This window comes from Amphiura filiformis, chromosome 19 (genome assembly GCF_039555335.1).
Source record: "Amphiura filiformis chromosome 19, Afil_fr2py, whole genome shotgun sequence".
Classification (NCBI taxonomy): domain Eukaryota; kingdom Metazoa; phylum Echinodermata; class Ophiuroidea; order Amphilepidida; family Amphiuridae; genus Amphiura; species Amphiura filiformis.
In genome coordinates, this window is record NC_092646.1 from 53,339,410 (window position 1) to 53,361,096 (window position 21,687).

Here is a 21,687-nt window from a genome sequence, read left to right on the forward strand (position 1 = left end):
TGGGAGAACAATGCCAGAGCATTGAAAGGTTAACCCAGGTTAAATAAGAATGAAATAAAATAAAAAATAAAATAAAATGATGTTGCACATTAAAGGGCATCCAGGTGCAGGTAAATCAACTGTATTATCTGCATGATGTTGCATATTAATGGGCATCCATGTGTGGGTAAAACAACTGTATTATCTGCATGATGTTGCACATTATTGGGCATCCAGGTGTGGGTAAAACAACTGTATTATCTGCATGATGTTGCACATTATTGGGCATCCAGGTGCGGGTAAAACAACCATATTATCTGCATGATGTTGCACATTAATGGGCATCCAGGTGCGGGTAAAACAACTGTATTATCTGCATGATGTTGCACATTATTGGGCATCCAGGTGCAGGTAAAACAACTGTATTATCTGCATGATGTTGCACATTATTGGGCATCCAGGTGCAGGTAAAACAACTGTATTATCTGCATGATGTTGCACATTAATGGGCATCCAGGTGCAGGTAAAACAACTGTATTATCTGCATGATGTTGCACATTAATGGGCATCCAGGGGCAGGTAAAACAACTGTATTATCTGCATGATGTTGCACATTAATGGGCATCCAGGGGCAGGTAAAACAACTGTATTATCTGCATGATGTTGCACATTAATGGGCATCCAGGGGCAGGTAAAACAACTGTATTATCTGTATGATGTTGCACATTATTGGGCATCCAGGTGCAGGTAAAACAACTGTATTATCTGCATGATGTTGCACATTAATGGGCATCCAGGTGCAGGTAAAACAACTGTATTATCTGCATGATGTTGCACATTAATGGGCATCCAGGGGCAGGTAAAACAACTGTATTATCTGTATGATGTTGCACATTATTGGGCATCCAGGTGCAGGTAAAACAACTGTATTATCTGCATGATGTTGCACATTAATGGGCATCCAGGTGCAGGTAAAACAACTGTATTATCTGCATGATGTTGCACATTAATGGGCATCCAGGTGCAGGTAAAACAACTGTATTATCTGCATGATGTTGCACATTAATGGGCATCCAGGTGCAGGTAAAACAACTGTATCATCTGCATGATGTTGCACATTAATGGGCATCCAGGTGCAGGTAAAACAACTGTATTATCTGCATGATGTTGCACATTATTGGGCATCCAGGTGCAGGTAAAACAACTTTATTATCTGCATGATGTTGCACATTAATGGGCATCCAGGTGCAGGTAAAACAACTGTATTATCTGCATGATGTTGCACATTAATGGGCATCCAGGTGCTTAGGTAAAACAACTGTATTATCTGCATGATGTTGCACATTAATGGGCATCCAGGTGCAGGTAAAACAACTGTATTATCTGCATGATGTTGCACATTAATGGGCATCCAGGTGCAGGTAAAACAACTGTATTATCTGCATGATGTTGCACATTAATGGGCATCCAGGTGCGGGTAAAACAACCATATTGTCTGTATAATGTTACACATTAATGGGCATCCAGGTGCGGTAAAACAACTGTATTATCTGCATGATGTTGCACATTAATGGGCATCCAGGTGTGGGTAAAACAACTGTATTATCTGTATGATGTTGCACATTAATGGGCATCCAGGTGCGGGTAAAACAACTGTATTATCTGCATGATGTTGCACATTAATGGGCATCCAGGTGCGGGTAAAACAACTGTGTTATCTGTATGATGTTACACATTAATGGGCATCCAGGTGCGGGTAAAACAACCATATTGTCTGTATAATGTTACACATTAATGGGCATCTAGGTGCGGGTAAAACAACTGTATTATCTACATGATGTTACACATTAATGGGTATCCAGGTGCAGGTAAAACAACTGTATTATCTGCATGATGTTGCACATTAATGGGCATCCAGAGGCAGGTAAAACAACTGTATTATCTACATGATGTTGCACATTAATGGTCATCCATTTGCGGGTAAAACAACTGTACTATCTGCATGATGTTGGACATCCAGGTGCGGGTAAAACAACTGTATTATCTGCATGATGTTGCACATTAATGGGCATCCAGGTGCAGGTAAAACAACTGTATATCTGCATGATGTTGCACATTATTGGGCATCCAGGTGCGGGTAAAACAACTGTATTATCTGCATGATGTTGCACATTAATGGGTATCCAGGGGCAGGTAAAACAACTGTTTTATCTGCATGATGTTGCACATTAATGGGTATCCAGGTGCAGGTAAAACAACTGTATTATCTACATGATGTTACACATTAATGGGCATCCTGGTGCAGGTAAAACAACTGTATTATCTGTATGATGTTGCACATTATTGGGCATCCAGGTGCCGGTAATACAACTGTATTATCTGCATGAAATTGCACATTAATGGGCATCCAGGGGCAGGTAAAACAACTGTTTTATCTGCATGATGTTGCACATTTATGGGCATCCAGGTGCGAGTAAAACAACTGTTTTATCTGCATGATGTTGCACATTTATGGGCATCCAGGTGCGGGTAAAACAACTGTATTATCTGCATGATGTTGCACATGGGCATCCAGGTGCGAGTAAAACAACTGTATTATCTGTATGATGTTGCACATTAATGGGCATCCAGGTGCGGGTAAAACAACTGTATTATCTGCATGATGTTGCACATTAATGGGCATTCAGGTGCGGATAAAACAACTGTATATGATGTTGCACATTAATGGGCATCCAGGTGCGGGTAAAACAACTGTTTTATCTGCATGATGTTGCACATTTATGGGCATCCAGGTGCGGGTAAAACAACTGTATTATCTGCATAATGTTACACATTAATGGGCATCCAGGTGCGGGTAAAACAACTGTATTATCTGCATGATGTTGCACATTAATAGGCATCCACGTGCAGGTAAAACAACTGTATTATCTGCATGATGTTGCACATTAATGGGCATTCGGGTGCGGATAAAACAACTGTATTATCTGTATGATGTTGCACATTTATGGGCATCCAGGTGCGGGTAAAACAACTGTATTATCTGCATAATGTTACACATTAATGGGCATCCAGGTGCGGGTAAAACAACTATTATCTGCATGATGTTGCACATTAATAGGCATCCAGGTGCAGGTAAAACAACTGTATTATCTGTATGATGTTGTAAAACACATCTGTTATGTTGCACATTTATGGACATCCAGGTGCGGGTAAAACAACTGTATTATCTGCATGAAATTGCACATTAATGGACATCCAGGTGCGGGTAAAACAGCTGTATTATCTGCATAATGTTACACATTAATGGGCATGGGCATCCAGGTGCGGGGAAAACAACTGTATTATCTGCATGATGTTGCACATTAATAGGCATTCAGGTGTGGGTAAAACAAATGTATTATCTATATGATGTTACACATTAATGGACATCCAGGTGCGGGTAAAACAGCTGTATTATCTGCATGATGTTGCACATTAATGGGCATGCGGGTGCGGATAAAACAACTGTATTATCTGTATGATGTTGCACATTTATGGGCATCCAGGTGCAGGTAAAACAACTGTATATCTGCATAATGTTACACATTAATGGGCATCCAGGTGCGGGTAAAACAACTGTACATATTATCTGCATGATGTTGCACATTAATAGGCATCCAGGTGTGGGTAAAACAACTATATTATCTGTATGATGTTACACATTAATGGACATCCAGGTGCGGGTAAAACAACTGTTTTATCTGCATGATGTTGCACATTAACCAGCTGGCCACACTGCTCCCTTAATGATGAGTCATTTTGAAGAGAAATCTATTATGTCCTATCCCTATTTGAATAGTTTCTCTAGTCAAATTTATTTGATAAGTTTCTATTAAAAATGAGTCGATCGTTTAAAGTGTAATACACTTTAAACGATCTACTCATTACTATAGATTTTTCCTTTCTTTTATATTCACTACATACATTCCTTTTCAACCCTTTTTTCCCAATCTTTAAAATGCAATGTTTCCCGAAGTTTCTAATACATTCATTATCAAATGACTTCTTGACCTGGACCTATATTGATATCATCATATTTGGGATATTCTCAGACTCTAAGGAAGTATATACAGTGCTTTAAAAGAATTAAGATACCAGTTATGTTTACACAAGGCTAAAATGTCAAAAACAAGCACTCTTGGTTACTCCTTCAGGTACCCATACACAAAACTAGGGTTAGGGTTAGCTTACACAAAATAATTACAGGAAGAATCGACCGTACTCTTTAGCTCTGTGTTAAGTCCTACTCCTTATTTGTTGAAATCGGTTGAGAATTATAGAAATGGTGATCAAAAACCTAATGAAGGACAAAATCAAAAGTTGCACTTTTATGTTCTAATCAATGGAAAGCACAACGCTAGTTCTCTTGTTCAATCAAATCAATAGGGCGTGCAATGGAGCAAACTGCAAGTTTTGAATATTGAATTTGCATCTTCCTTAGGTTTACGGATCATCGTGTGTTTATTTCTTAAACGATTTCAGCAAATGAGATTTTATATCCAAACTAAACGATGCAGCTATTGGCTGCTGGTTCCAAATTATGACATATCTGTCTTTGTTTAGGATATACAGGGGTGAACATAACTGGTACCTTAATTATTTTGCGCACTGTAGATACAAGTATGATTTAATTGGACTTGTTCTTTTCCTGAAGTGCTGCAGGTACTCCAAGAGCTTTTTGTGATTTCAACATGGGGATATCCGAGAGCCACGTGGGGAACATATTGAATCGTATAATGTCTGGCCACATTAACGAAGCAATTAGCCCGCCAACTACATAGCGATGTTTCGGATGTTTAGACAAAATGGCATCGATCATAGCATCAATAACGGGCGTGTTATCTGTGTAACAGTCGTATTTCACCCAGTCTGACACACATTGTTGTATCTCATCCACGTAAGGTCTACCGTACACTTGTTGGGTACCTTCATCCATGCCATTCCATATGAAGTCTGCTCGAACTTGGTCGCTGTTGAAAAATTTTGATATCAAAGTTGTTGCTCCGTATGCCCCAGGTTGGATGATTGACACCTATTACACAAAAATAATTGAATGAATATCACATTGCAACATAAAATTATTTCATAAACAACACAATAACGTATCATAATAAAAATTTTAATTGGACAGTTTCTACACATAATTATATTATGATGAAAAAACATACCCTTCTTGGTTAGGCCTATCTTTTATTTTCCTTCGTGTTTTTTATACTACCAATAAACATGTATTCGGAGAAAATATATTACGCCTCTTTCCTAATTTTCAATTTTATTTTTCTACACTAAACTAATATACATTGGGTATATTTGTGCCCCCTCCCCAGGATAATACATACCTTTACGCCCCATTTGTGCATTTCATAACGTAAAACATCACTAAATATGTCTGCTGCCATCTTGGACATACCATATGCACTTCCAGTAGGATTGCACCATCTTGCCATCACACTCGTGACGTTAACAAACCGACCTGCAAAATGATAACAACTATAAATGGGATGCCACAAGTACGACGCTATTTCCCCAAACTGTCTTCCTTATCACAGTGTTCACACTGATATAATTTCTCTCTGGTTCTGATGTGATCATTAATTTTATTGTTGTACTTCTGACAATGCTCTGTCACACTGATAGGGTTTCTCTTTGGTATGAGACCTTTTAAGAACACTGTTCACATTGATAGGAATTCTCTTTGATGTATGTAATAATGTACGTTGAGTCCTGGGGTGAAGTGGTAGGCATAGTATTAACAAGAATTTGTCTTTAAAAAAAGACAAGTTCACGGATCAGGTGTATAGTACATGTACTTTGAGCTACTTTGGTCTAACATTCAATACCGGTATTCATATCTAACCTACTCTGCACTCACGACAATAAATAAGTGATATGAGGCTTAATAATGATACCTGCGTCTTGACTTTTTTTTTTAAACCTCATTTTGCTAGTTTTTTAAGCCACCTCGGGAGCCACCTACAGGATCTCGTTTTGCATTTAGGTCTTTATTGCGTTTCAAAGTAGCAAAACGTTCTTTATAATATGGCCCAATTCGTACCTGGAAAAGGCTATCCCCTCTTACAACCTATCGACAGTTCTGATTTCTATAATGAGGTGTCACCAGGGTTTGCAAGAGATAATATACCAAATCTAACCAACATGAAATTTACCACATCACGACCAAGCTCACGTTGGGCGCCCATTCCTTTTTAAAGGAATTTTTATTAAGTCACCTACGGTACTAAGAAACAAATTTGGCTATAACTACGAAGAAAATTGTATCTTATCACAAGTAAACAAAATAATTACACAGCTTGCTCTTGCTAGCTTTTGTCAGGTCAGGGTCATATGTATGAACACCAATATTATACAGGTTTATACGCCTACACATGGGTTATTACAAGAGTCAATAAACATTAGCTAACATTCAATTAACTATAGAGTATAGATAATGGACTTAGTTTTGTGCAATGTAATAATTTTCTGAAGTAAATCGCTTGCTGCACAGTTTTCCATACAGAATATGTTTACTTTGTAATCAGGCCTGGCCATGACCCTGCTAGTTTTGATTAACCAATCAGTCATATGTATTGTCAGCATGTGATGACTATAAGCCAATTGCAAACATGTTTCTAAAAAAAGGCTAAAAAATTCCTACTCCTGGACAGACTCTTTTCCGGGTTAGGGTTAATTAGTAAGTTGTCATGTGGGGCAAGATTAGATAAAGGCATACAAACTAGGGTATGAGATATTAGGAATTATTTCCTAGACTCTTAACCACAGGGCTGGTGGGCTACATACCTATTCATGACACAGGATATGTAAGGGATAAACTGTGCATATGAGATGTGGGGGAAAGTGGCATCATTTCACTGCCGTGAAAAAACGTATTTAAGCACACTCGTCCTGGTAGCTTTTACGTTAAGTCGTCATGTAGTTCTTTTAAATGTCTCCCCCTGCCCCCTCCCTCACCCTCCATTTTTCTATACACTATCTAGTGTAACGCGCGCGTATAGACCAAATCTAATCGCAACAAGTACCTCCCCAGGCTACCTCATATAATGAAAATGAAAGATGCAACAGCTATTATATTAAATATATATATTGGAAAGGGTATTTCCCCTTCATCATAATTATGATGCACGAAGATCCGCGCTTTCGTTTTGAATGTCGGACTTCACGGAATGTCGCAATTTGATTATTCACGTTTTTTCTTGTCTGTGGCCTCCTCCATGTTCTCGGACGTTCAGGCTAGGTATGCTTCTAGTTAGGGGTTGATAATCATGAGCCCCCACCCCCGGGGGCTATGGTGTGCCAAAATTTCCAAGTCAGTGTGCCAAAGTTTCTAAGTCCAGTGTCAGTGCCGAATCTTTGCAAAGCTTTCCGAAACAGAATCTTTAACTGAATTCACCTTTGCTCCGTATGATCATAGGAATAAACGCCTTAGTGACTCCATGGAAGAAAGAGATAAGAAGGAACCACAACGAACGCATTCACTTTGTCCACTCCCTTTACCGACATTTAATTGACATTGTTATTCATGAGGATTTACTTTGATCAATACCCCGCGTTAAATAGGTGATTGGTATTGTACTCCATGTATTTGCATGTCTTCTGGAGCGTGTCTGAAGGATGATTTGAACTAATGACCTTCCATGCAAGCACTCTATAGGATTTTCTCTGGTGATGTGATCATCGGTCATTGATGGCCTACATCTTTTTCTTCCATTTCGCCCAATTTTCCCGAACTTTGATGACTTTTTTCTCAGAGTTGGCAGTCTTTGGCACTGAAACGAGTTAGCTAGTTACGATTATACACATATAAACTATTAAATTTAACAGGTTTCATGTACCGGACTCAACCGGAACATTGTGCATTATTTAAGAACATTTTGCATCTATTTTTCATCGAAAAAGTCACAAAAATCTTATCTTATTTGCTAAAGATGAAACTCAGCAAAAAACCGGCCGATTTTGATGACCTTTTCGATGTGTTAAAGGACATTTTCTACACAACACGATCGAGAAAACAGTTTGACTGTAGAGCCCAAAACAAAGCTACTATACATGTTCAGAGCATCAGTGAAATTCCATAATCTTACTTCTGGGTAGCGTTTGTTTGTTCTTGGATGGGTTTGTTATAGTTTTTTTCCAGTAATGATTTCGCCAAGCATCGATCGCGGTAAATGGATCATACATGAAAGTAAGTACCACTGATAGCTTTTCTTTTCATGCGTCAATAGATAAGCGGATTAAAACTTGGCCGATCGAAGTCGTTGTGGTTCCTTCTTATCTCTTTCTTCCATGGTGACTCTAATCATCCCAAATGTGTTCACCTCCATTACTTTCTTGAATACTTCCATAGGTACCATATCGATCTCACCAATCCTAGTAATACCGGCATTGTTAACACAAGCCCAAAGATCTGCAATGTAAAATAATGACATACAATATTACTGTCTGTTCAATTAGCTTAGATTCTTGAATTTTTAAGATATTTGAAAAAATAAAAAATTGTGGTCAAAGTCATCAAAGAAAAGTGTTAGCACAGCCTTAGACCTAACGTGATTTATACTTTTCAAATTCTAAAGTTCAATTTAAAACCCAATTTCTTTTCAATTTTGGTCTTTTCCAGCGATATTTTTATAACAAGCCGTAGAACGTCAGGTACCATAAACTTTTTTGAATCAATCCATTTAGAGCAATGGGGACGAATGTCATAATGCGCTGAGATAGTATTTATTCGATCATCCGCATCAAGAAGTATAATTGTCCAGCAAAATAGCTATATTTGCCATTATGCCTGTTTGTGTTGAAATCCTACTGTTGAAACATTACGTTATTATTTAATTATTAAGTTTTTTAAAATAGGCCCAGCTTATATCAATACATTCCTTGCGTATTTATTTATTTATTTATTTATTTATTTATTTATTTATTTATTTATTTATTTGTTTGTTTGTTTGTTTGTTTGTTTGTTTGTTTGTTTGTTTATTTATTTATTTATTTATTTATTTATTTATTCATTTATTTATTTATTTATTTATCGAATGGGTCTGAGAAGGTGTAGGCCTATAGGCCTATTATAAAACTACACATTTATTTTCAATTTGTTATTTCGTTTTGTTTGTTGAATATAATACAAACTATGAGAAGGACATTTGGAAACAAAAGAACTTTGTACAAGAAAATATTATTTAAAACAATCAGGTTCTTGTAAAGTCACTGTATCTGAAAATGTCAAGCGAATGCTGATATTCTTGGGAAGGAATGATGGTATTAAACAAAACTCAATTTACATTGTAAACTAGTTGAAATAAGAACGAAATCCATAATTTTTATGTCATTGTTTAGGAAAAAAATAATGCTCAGAATAATGTTATGCATAAAACGCCCAATAAAATGTAATCGCGCCATATAATTTCGTATAACAAAAACCGGTGGAAGATCATCACCTATAGAACCTATCCAATAACCGGAACGGTATAACAATTGAAATGGCAGGACAGATTGGTGGACAGATTGTTTTGCTAAATTGGATAGGGTCTATGTCCTAAGTTGAGAATGGACCGTCCCACTCGATTTGTAAAAAGGTCGCGAACCCTTTTGGTGGACCCAAGTAATTGTCTAAAATGAGGCAAAATTGAAAAGAAATGGGGTTTAAGATTGAACTTGGGAATTTGAAAAGTATAAATCACGTTAGGTCTAAGGCTGTACTAACACTTTTCTTTGATAAATTTGGCCGCAATTTTTTATTTGGTCAAATATCTTAAATATTCAAGAATCTAAGCTAATTGAACAGACAGTAGAACGTCTCCGTTTGTTCGACACTCCACCGTTACTTTTTAGACAAGTTTAAGGGTGACTCCGGCAATCACAACATTATGCCTTATTATCTTCGGAAAACAATTATCAAGAACGAATCACGTGGAGTTTATTTGAAAAAAAACACCTCATATTGGCCATAAAAACGAATACACGCGATATTCAAAATTCCCGCGCCGAAATTGTCTAATGCAATGACGTCATGGTTACTTGTGCTTAATTGTTGGCAGCCTTCATTCTATTACTAGGACGTCATTGCACTGGACAGTCGGCGCCCGGGAATTATGAATATCGCGTGTTGAGAGCCCGGGGGGTACTCCAACTTTGGAGGTGACGCGTATGTAAGGCTGTTAAGACCCCCTTTTTCAGCATCGCTGTCACCCAAAGACCCCATTTTTTTTTACAAACACATGCTCTGTCACCCGAAGACCCCCTATTTTTCCATATTTTTTACATTTTGCTCTCACCGAATGCCAAAAATTGTACTGTACTGAGATGTTGATGCGTCTAATGCACTTACCCTGGACCCGGACCCCGGATCAACATCTCAGTACGCGTGCATTATTTTGTACAATTTCATTCCCAACAAGTGATATACGCATTTATGAACCTATTTTATTGTTACACTCGATCCGCAATGTTCGCTACTACGAAAATAAGGTCCGCTAGTCCGAAACATTGAAGAGGTTGTAGTCCGAAAGTCAGGGTTAGGGGTTAGGGTTATGGTGTTTGGGTTAGGATAAGGTTTAGGGCTAGCGTTAGGCATAGGGAACAAACTTTTTCGGACTAGCTCACCTTACAACTAGCATTTTTCCCAGCTTAGGTCTGATTGGATCAAATTGTGTCACATATTGCAAACTTGCCAATTTATCGTCAAAATCTCCACACTTTTCTCTCTTCAACTTGTCCTCAATAATTTCTCTAACTATCATATCAAATGGTCATAAAAGGGTAAACTTAATTGACCTATCAGGATGCATGCTATCAAATATGCAATGCAGAACCGTGTAAGATTTCCAACTTCTGGCATGACGTCAGTGTCCTCAGCCAAATCACTCTCATTTCTAACGGCACAATTCCATAACCACCATTCAACAATGATAGCTCAACATTTGACCTCAAGTTGTGAAGTACACATTTTGTATCCAACACATTCATAGGTCATTCTATTACTAGGTATATCACCCCAAAAATAAGCGCAGCAGAAACATGTTATTTGACGCTTTTAATTGAATCATCGTTATGAATGCTTCAAAAAACAAAAAACAGAATTGAAATCGGATAATGCAAAGTGATGTAACGTCAACTTGAAGATACCCGGAAATCGGGTGAAAACCTGCCACAAATTGCTATAAATGGCAAAATGGTAATTTTTGGGATTTGTAATGCTTATTCGGACACTTACTTGAAAAGGTAGCATTGATTTAAGTATCACAGATTAATTGCATATCTTTCCGGACTTCGTTAAAGAAAACAAGATTAAAAAATCTCTCCTCGAATAAATGTAATAAATCCACCAAATATACAATTTTAGCCATTTTGACCAATCTGCAGACAAATAAAAGCTTAAAAAAATGACTAAGTCCAGCTCATTAATATGCAAAAATAATGCCAACAGAGAACCGTACATGATATGAGGATGCGGTTTTTTTTGCACACATAAGTACCCAAAGTTCTTTCATTTGGTAACAAAAAATACACAAAAAGTCATTAATTATGCAAATTAGCTAATTACATCTAATTATATATTTATGCCATTCTTATGTTAATTAGGCATATGTAATTTTTACTTTTTTCAATGTTTTATTTATGTTTTATTCATACCGCATGATTTTGTCAAATATGAACCTGCTGTGATGTTGAATAAAGAAACTGCAGTTAATTGCCTAAGTGCACCGAGTTTTCAATTGGTATAGGGAAGTGTTTCACTCATTGTCCAAGGGAAAAAAAATACATGATAACAAACACTGGTATTTCAGACCGGTGGTACTAGGTCCTCTATTTCGAGAGACCTATATTTATTGATTTATGGACGATCTAAAAAAATTCATAAAACAGGTCTTAACTCTTAAACTAGGCAGTGTTTAATTTCGGCGGAGTTGATAGTGATTTAGGAAATGTTTCACCTACCATATATTAAAAGACAAATTATTGTGATCAATGAAACATAACGAGGAAATCGTTTTTTGACATGTATGTTTTCAAAAATTGGCCAACTTTGATCCGCGCGCTTTTTGATTCACTGTTATGTATGCGTGCACAGTATGACAGAATTATTGTGCAGCCACTGTGACATACCTACTATTACTGTACAAACATATTGGAGTTAAAGAAATGGGTCCTGTGTGTTTGAAATTTGACTGAAAATTATCAAAGAAAATCAGTGCATGAAAGACACAGCAGCCCGGGCACAGCAGTGGATCATGGCGCTATAGATATGTATCGCACAAAAAGTACTATGTGAGGGGGCACGGCTGAACAGATTTCATCGGTGTGTATCATTCAAAAAAGGACTTTTGAAGGGGGCACTGTCCTAGTTCACCCTGTTATCCCTTAGGTTATGTATCTATAGTAATACCCAGTAATCTTATATTGAGGAAGGAATTAGAGATGAGTTTATTGTCTCCAAGACTCTATCGACATCAGACTTTCATTTTTAGTTGCAGTCAATTTTTTGTTTTTGTTGTTGGTGTTTCATTTGTTTATGTCTAGTATGAAAAGAAAACAAAATAGGCTATTCCAGTTGAAATTTGTACAATCCTATGGAAGATATTACAGGGGGTGTAGATTTCAAATGGAGTCACCCATTCAAGTAACCCCATTTGAAATTCATACTCCCTGTGTGGGAGATTATGGTTGTGTCTTCCACAGATTAGTACAGACCATGTATCAACAGTCAAAGTCCCTGTGCATTGTATGCTGTGAATTCTCGCATATTCATGAGGGCCGATAGTTTGATCCAGTTTGATCACACCGTGTCTAACAATCACGCCAGCGCTGCGTGCCTTCAAGCATACGTGATAGAGCATTGCGTGCCTTTGCGATTACGCGATAGACCATAAAAATATGCGGTAAATGCATAGCCGTTTTGCCTGTCAAATTTCATGGAACAATCAGCCTTCATTATTGGGTGATGCTGAGACTTTGCAACTGGATTTAGTTGTAACATGGAACCATAGGCGTAGACCCCCCCATATTTTGCCAGGGGTGCTCCATACAAGCATCCCCAATGTTGACACCTGAATATAGGTTTCTGACCAAATTAACCTCATATTTGCCCATTTTAGCCCCAAAAGTGCTGTTTAAAATGTCGCTGTTTAAAACGATGTTGTTCAAACTTTGAACAACATTGTTTAGAAGACAGTCCTTGAATTTTAAACAGTATGTGTTTAATTCATGAATAATACCAAAAAGGAACTTTTAAACAACGTTGTTTAAAAAAGATCGAATTTTGCAAAAGAGGGGTGTCCTTCCTTGAAATAAGGGTCAGATTCATCATCATGGCGGATGACTATGTGATTGACTTGCTCTAAAAGTGGGAAATGCCAGACCTAATTGATACATTCAGAGGTAAGTGTTTGGTTTAAATATTGTTTGATGTGATCGAGTATTATGTATTGTACATGCTAAATGATGCAAGCTGTGCAGTAGTATGCAGCCGTGACAAGTACAGTGTGAGTGTATAAAGCTTAACCACATCAAACAATATTTAAACCAAACACTTACCTCTAAATTATGCACAGATGCATGGGGCTGATGTGCATGTTTGACAGTCAGTTCTTCTTGCCCATTCTCCCAAGTAAATTGATTTCAACAAACAAAAATGTTTAAAACTTTTAAACAACAAGTTTAAACAACTATGTATGTTTAAACAATTCTTTTAAACAACAGCCATAAACAGCTTTAAACAACTGTTTGTTTTAAACATTTGTTGTTTAAAATACATTAAACAACTGTGCACATTTTAAACAACTAAAGTTAAACAACCCAGATGTTTAAAAACTGTTGTTTAAAAAATTGTTTAAAAATTTTAAACAATTGGATGTTTAAAGTTTAAACAACCCAAGGTTGTTTAAACTTTGAACAGAAGTTGTTAGAGTGACCGGCGTAAACAGAGTTGTTTAAAAAATTTAAACAGTTGTATAAAATATGTTTTACTGTGTATAGTACAAATAAATAGCAAAATAGTTAAGTAAACCTTATATCTTCAACTGCAACATTGGGATCCCAAGTTGGAAGTATCAAAAATTTTTTTCTTATGTTGCATATGGGGTGGCAGACATAAATAGTGGAAAATCATGTACAGCCTCATTATACTTAAGAAGTCATTATATAGTAGATAAAGGTTTGCATCACTTTAAAATAAAGTTGTACAAAGTTTAAATAAAACTGCAGTGGTCCATACATGACCCTATAATCATAGCAAGCAGGCCAGCCAGTCTTATGGATGGCTAGTTGTAGCATGGAGTCATATCAGGAAATAGGGATATCCTGAAGTCCTTGGTCCAAACAGCTCTCCTAAAAGTTTTTCAATATTTCAAACAACTATTATCCAAGATTGTAACTTGATTTAAATGTCGGGTAATATTAAGGTCATGAAAAAATATAAAAAATCCTACAACAATTTGAAAATGTCAAAATGTTATTGCACAATAATTTTGGCAGAAGGTTTCATAGCACGTTTTGAAAAATTCGAACGCTTTATACACTTTATAGGCCTATACCATTTATAGAACCCGACCTTTAAACTTTTTCTAGATCTTTTGTGTTTGCTGTGGAAATACTTCGGTAAATGGCCACCTTGAGCGAAACTATCACAAGAAGTCAGTTTGCAGCGCTATCCAAATAATAAGTTTCAAAATATTGTATTGAATATTTGCAGTCGTATTGTAGACCTACCCATAATGTCAGCCCATTATGTAGATCTGAGTGAGACAACCAGATGACATAGGCCTACCTAGACTTCTCCGTAGTCCACTTGCCCATGTCTGATTAAATTAATTTGTGCACAATAGATTTTCACATCTTTTTAGTCACCGTACTCCCTCTGTTTGTTGGCTTCCCAAGTGGACTACTTACTTTCGATTGCGGTTAGCAAGTTTAACACGGTTGTCTATGGATGAGATTGTCGGATTTCTGGCTTACTAAAATTGGCCATGATGTAATGCATCTTTAAATGGATCTGGCTTGTGATTGGTCGCCTAGATCTAGTTATGGTTTAAATCTTCCGGGCACGTGCCGTTACCATTGATAACTACATTGTACACAACTATGCGGCGCTTTGTGTATTAGGAGCATGAGCGCGTCTTTGAGTTTGCGGTTAAATTGGATTGATAAACAAGTATGATTGACAGTGTGTGTTAGGGACGAAGTCCCCGGTACGCGGTCAAAGTCCTGTTAAAAATGCAATGTTCATAGTCGATTTTTAACTCGGGCTTTCGCGATTATTAAACTGATAGATTCTAAAATTAGAACTGTTCAGTATTGAAGTGCCATTATAATATGTAGCATTCAATAAGCCTACGTATACTTTACTGTTACTGTCACTAATATAATTATATAAACTTTTTTCATAACCATTTACTAGTACTTTGATGTAATAAAATAATATCAGTATAATATCGAGTTCAACTGAATGCGTTCATAATGATTAAATAACATATTTTTATTGATCAAAAATCGACTATGGCATAGTCTAAGGCCTACCTAATTTTTCGTTGATGACCGTTTCCGAAACCAGCTTTTTTGCTGCTAGTACTGAGTCATCTGAAGTGACATCGCACGGTACAATTGTCAACCTTTTTGAACCTTCGGATGAAAACTCTTGAGCGTCAGCACCGTCTGGAAAAAATAACAAAACAAGACACATGACAATTATATTATTCATTTATGTTATGTAGTAAATGCCGTTCGTACATTAGGTTCCAGATTTAATAGATAGTCGCTGACCGTGTTGCAGGCTCCTAGGCCCCGTATCCCTTGTTCCCATGTGACCTGCCACACAGACAACGAACCTTTGTTTTGCTTAGTGGCCGTATCCATAGGTTGTCTGTGTGGCAGGTTACATGGGAACAAGTGAACACGGAACAAGGGAACAGTGGATACGGCCACTAAGCAAAACAAAGGTTCGTTGTCTGTGTGGCAGGTCACATGGGAACAAGTGAACACGGAGCAAGGGCACACGCCACAAGGGAACAGCCTATGGATACGGGGCCTTATGTGGCAGCGTTTTGGTGAAAAATATTTTCTATGGGGCTGACTTTCCTTGTGCAAACAAACGTAAAACAGGGGGGGGGGCAAGATTGACTAAATTTTGACGTCGTCAATGGTTTACCACGTAAACACAAAACAATTAATCAATCAATCAATTCTTCGAGTATTCAATGGTCCCCAAACAAAAAAGTGACTATAAACTGTCCCAGCAAACATTGTAATATTGGCCCAGTAATGGCTTAAACCGGTCTACTTCTGGCAATACCGGACACGGCTGACGGAATAACGCCAGTACAAATCCGATACTGGTTAATGTTTGGCCAGCCTGTGTTTGGCCGCCGTTTTCTTATCAGGATAAGCTGTGCCGTATACTTGGTCCATTATTGGGCCAATTGAAGACTACCTGAATATGGCATCGAGCCGGCATGTACATACTGGCCCAGTTGCGGCAGAAACTTGGTGACCGGGCTTGTAGGCCCCGAGTACCGGCCCTGTATTGGCCCAATGTTGTATTAATGTGGGCGTGGTTTTGAAACCCTGACATTTTTTACTATCAAAATACAATATTTGATCATTATCATCTTCATTTTGAAGGGCCACATGTTATTATTATTATAAAGAAGAGGCAACGAGTTTACGCTTGTTCCGAATATTTCATTTACTGCCTTGTAAAGAATCTATGTGAGCAAGGCATACTTGTTATCTGATGACACCATAAAATATATATTTCATTTATCAATGGCTCAGTTTTGTGAGCTTAGTTTGTTATCGAACTTTAATACTTTGCACATCAGGTAATACCAATTCAATGCTGAGTGCAAGCAGGGGGATGACACTCTTATTCACATGTTTATTTACAACGCAAACCTATATCGAATCCCGGTGGTTTGCGAATAATGAAATGTCTGCATCCCAGGATCAATTAAACCCTGGTATGAATTATTTATTAGCTTTCGCCACGATCCGTTTTGCAATAACATAAAAGCACTTCAAATAACAGCCCGTTGAGTTCAAGTGAACTACGCCCTGAAACCGATGGAGTTGTGCCTTATAAAGAAGCTCTCCCATTGACCTCTATTCAGGTCATGTCAGTGAGCTCTCCATACACAAATGAACAAGTACAATAGGACAAGGCCAGCACGTATGAGTATGACCTGCTTAGTGATGTTATTTTGAAGTCTTCTAAAGCTTAATATCTTGAAGATTAGTATTCGTTTGTGCATATGGACTGCGCATTTATGATGCAAAATATTAGTTCTTATATAAAATTACAAATATTGGAATTATGACACACGGTATAGGTGATATATAAAACGACTAATAAAATCATGTCATCATGGCGTCATGTTAAAGGTTCATTATACCCGTATGTTCGTCTAAATTAATTAATATTTTGAGAACAATTTCTACACCCATTTAATATGTACTCAGGTGGAACCCGACTTTTTTTAATTTTCATTTCTTTTTATGTAACAAATTCAGGTTTTTCCATTGCGCGGGGCCGCCGGGCAATACAAATTTAGGCTAACATTGAATAAACGCGGAATTAAGATAGGCGTTTCTAGTACATACAGCGTCTGACTCTACCTGGGGACCTAGCCTGAGTCCCATGGGCTCCAAGAATGGCTCTCCATACACAAATGAACAAATACAATGAAGGGTCGCCATTGCTCTCCATACACAAATGAACAAATACAATGGAGAGTCCGATTGCCATGCAAATGAGCCAAGTGTCCTCTCAAGGTCATGCTCTGTGGTAAGTTTCCTTTTCAAAGGAAAAATCTGGTTGAACAGGTGAAACTGACCAATAATGCCTGAACCGGGTAAAAGAGGAATAGAAGAACACTGCACAGCTAGACGTGGACCAAAATAAAATAAAATAAAATAAAAAGGACCAAAATTGGACCATTACCGTTTACTTACGGTTTCATAATGGGAATATATTGGCAATATTATATTGGCCCAGTAGCCTACAGTATTGAATAAATTGGACCTGTACTGGGCCAATTTCAACCCATTTTGGCCCAGTGCTGGCAATATCTATTGGGCCAGTCGAATGCCCGTGTGCACGACCGTACCGGACCAATACAGGCTGCCATTCTTGGTCCATTATAGCAGCTGTTATTCGCTGTCGTAGTGCACGTTAGTAACCATTGGTTACTGCTCCAAGCCTTGGCCCATACACCTGTTCCGAATTTTGATATGCCATAGGCTTTGTGTTGTGATCATTTCGATCAGTGGTTCGTAACAAAGAAAGCGTGATCCAGTTGGCCTAGCAACGGTCATATTATAACGTGCACTACGACAGCGAATAGAGCCAGTATCGGGCCGATTGTATAATGTTTGCTGCATGGGGTTGAGCAAATTATAGCCGCAGGTGTAGGCCTACTTGATAAATATTACAATGTATTTCATTAATTCATTTCCAACATACCGGGTGTTCCAAAAAAGGTTACAACATGTAGATTTTTGTAGGGTTAAAGGCCCATTCAGTGATTTGCTCATCCGGACGATCGTAAAAATCATCAAAATTCAGATTTTGGTACCTTTGTAATTGGCATAGATGTGCTAACATAGCCTGCTAGTGGTTCGGTCGAAAGCCGTGTATTTTAGACAAAATAAAGCATTTGCATGATTCTGGACTTTTGATACTGACAGTACAAAAAGTCCGACTCGAGATCGAAAGAAGCTCACTCTCCACCATACCATGCGCGTTGCGTATTGTTTCTACTACTTATTACATCAGTAGCTACTATTTTAAACAAAATACACAATTTTAACTGTTTTTCATATTTGAATTGACCGTATAGTTTGCCTCGGTGACCTTTAATTGCTTATTTTGTTTTCTACTACAAAAATTAAGCGTCTGTTTTAAATCAATTTAGACTCTACTTCCCCGTGTTAGAAACACTGGACTAGGAAGTTTTTCCAGTCGATTGGTGGCGCACAGTACGAAAATCTCGATTTTCTCGAATCGATCTGAGTTGAAGTAGAAAACCTTTCTAAAGCTTCTGTTTTTTGACTGATTTGTCGATGCATTCAGGGGAAAAGTGGTTTAATGAAATTCTGTAGACTAGTATTTCTAAGCAACTCTGACAAATTTCCATTTTTTTTAATGTTCCTGTGAAATCACTGAAAGGGCCTTTAATGTTAACAAATATAAATATCCTTTTCATGATATAATCTATGTACCCTCTTCGTCAAGTTCACAACCTACGTACTTTGAGCGCATTCCAGGCATTCCTGACCAAGCTCTTTAGTGACATAATGCAACACGCGGCTCATTATATCACTGCAATAGACACCATGCATTTGGCGGGGCACTTCAGTAGGCCCAGCCATAGCATGGCAGATGCAGTATTTTATTCTGATAAACAAAGAATAAAACTTGTTCAGTTTTATTTCAAGAGTTCTGTCAGAAATGTAAAAACAAACAGCAGCGATTTTAAGTTAACAAAATCCAAGCAGGGTTTAAATGCAAGACTGCTATTCATTTCACTATTGTGATGACAGGGAATACAGCGTGCAGAACTACTTTCACCAAAAACGTTCTCTAATGACCATCTTCCATTATTATTTTGTTACCACCAAGAGTCAAGAAGCTCTAAAACGGATTTAAGCAGTATGCAGACTTTTTATTAGACGTACAATATTGTATGTAACATATCTACGTTATTTAATCTATTGCCATTCTATTTCCAGTCATGTTTTAAGTTCTAACGAATGTTTGATGACGTAAAATCGATAATATATTTCTACCAGATATTATACGTAACATATTATCGATTTTACGTCATCAAACATTCGTTATAACTTTTAAAAACATTACTGGAAATAGAGTGGCAATAGATTAAATAACGTAGATATGTTACATACAATATTGTACGTATAATCGGAGTCTGCATACTGCTTAAATCCGTTTTAGAGCTTGACTCTTGGTGGTAAATAAAATAATAATGTACAATGTACAGTGTACAATATTTAATTTTTCAATATGTTTCTTTTGTGCAATAAGTTCAACAATGAAAAATAAAAGAAACATAAAAAGTAATAGAGAAAAAATCTAAAAACAAATGTATGCTTGTGTTCAACTTTCGTTGTGCGATATTTTGCGCTCATAAGTTAAGTTGTTTTTAAGATACGGAATTGAAACTTAGCAAACAGTTACAAGAAGGATATATAAATAATATCTGAAAAAATTACATTGTTTTGTTGTATACCATCACAAAATTCGGTTCATTTTCTACAGGTTCATTTTCTACATTTTCTACCTTTTTATGGGACACCTTGTACTTGTCGGGCATTTGGAAGTTAAAAAGTTACCTACGTGACAGAAACATACGTTACCATTAATTTTAAAACCCCTTAAAATCCTTTTAAAATTTACTAAAACCGCGCCCGATTACCCGTGTATTGTTTTCTTATAACGCCACCATGCATTATAAGTACTTAGGAAAGGCATTACAGAAAAAGGCTCAGTGAAAGTATCCTAAATTTTCAATACTTTTTTAAACTCTTTTTTGAGGCAATCAATTCCCCTTTTAACAAAAATTTCTTTTTGAACTAAACGGCGACATGCACTGTTTTATGCTGAACATTTAGTTTTTGCACTGTCAACAAAAGAGCTTGCAGTACTCCTTTCTGGGGGGGGGGGGCACTCCCATATATTGACATATACGTCATGTGCCCATGAAAAGACCCCATTATTTTTGGCAAATCCTACACCCAATGACCCCGGTTTTTTTCAGTAGCCTTACACTGAATGACCCCCTTTTTTTGAACAATAGTCCTCAAAATTGAAATTTTGAAAAAAAAATAAATGAGTTTTCTCTATTTTGTTACTGTAAAATTGGGTAAAAAGTTATTTTTGATTGTTAAATGATGTGAAATTTTGGGCGCTCCCATACAAAATCACCTCATTTTTGACATTGCCAACACCGAATGACCACTACACCTTTTTCTGAAAATGTCTACACTGATAGACCCCTGGTTTCGTACGCTGATGGGCACAGGTACGTAACTTTCATATTCTCACCAGGTAGGAGACAGCCAGCAAACACTCTAAATCCAATTTGATCACATCTGAGAGCCAATTTGTGTCCAAAGCCGGTGTCACATCCTGTGATAAATACGGCCCTACCCTCGGGTTTCAAACGTCCCCTTGGAATCAGCTTCTGGGCAACATGCAGCCCCGACAACGCAAATATTAACGCAATGCATTGCGCAGAAATACTGTCCGGTTCAAAAATATGCACACCGTAGGCAAAGGACAGAAATAATATAGTGAAAATGATGTAGGTATGAGGTCCCACGCATGTTTCCATCTTATGTGGCACACAGGCACAGTATGGTTTGCAGGCAAAACTTAGTAAGGATCCAGTTGCTCAAAACCTCATCGACGATGGAAGAAGTCAATTGAAACACCCCAAAGCTCCCCAACACGCAAGCAGCTCACCTACAGTACAGGCCTATACTCTTACTTCCATGCCTATACTTACTACACTATCATAGAATCAGAATCAAATGACCTTAAAAAGGTCATGTTTATAATTGATTATATACTAGTATACCCAACATACAGGTGTAATCAAAGTACAAAACACAAAGTACATAAAAATACATAGATAGATAAAA

General features: G+C 37.4%; 1 protein-coding gene across 1 annotated transcript; it reads right to left on the reverse strand.

Annotated features, from left to right (window-relative positions):
* Positions 1-3,903: 3,903 nt before the first annotated feature.
* On the reverse strand, positions 3,904-21,522 carry LOC140141479 (D-beta-hydroxybutyrate dehydrogenase, mitochondrial-like). Its single transcript, XM_072163356.1, has 6 exons — positions 21,089-21,522; positions 15,547-15,681; positions 8,323-8,440; positions 7,427-7,461; positions 5,358-5,491; positions 3,904-5,050 (listed from the first exon to the last, which is right to left on the reverse strand). The coding sequence occupies exons 1-6, from the start codon at positions 21,375-21,377 to the stop codon at positions 4,646-4,648; spliced, it is 1,116 nt and encodes a 371-aa protein (XP_072019457.1). The 5' UTR covers positions 21,378-21,522; the 3' UTR covers positions 3,904-4,645.
* Between the last annotated feature and the right edge of the window lie 165 nt (positions 21,523-21,687).

What these genes read in the sequence shown, in the direction of transcription:
- LOC140141479 (XM_072163356.1), bottom strand. Translation starts at nt 21,377, where the DNA reads ATGGAAACATGCGTGGGACCTCATACCTACATCATTTTCACTATATTA. An exon ending in TATGATCATACGGAGCAAAG is followed by an intron (nt 5,492 to 7,426) that starts GTGAATTCAGTT and finishes ATCATTTTGCAG; the next exon opens with GTCGGTTTGTTAACGTCACG. An exon ending in TGCACAAATGGGGCGTAAAG is followed by an intron (nt 5,051 to 5,357) that starts GTATGTATTATC and finishes TTTGTGTAATAG; the next exon opens with GTGTCAATCATCCAACCTGG.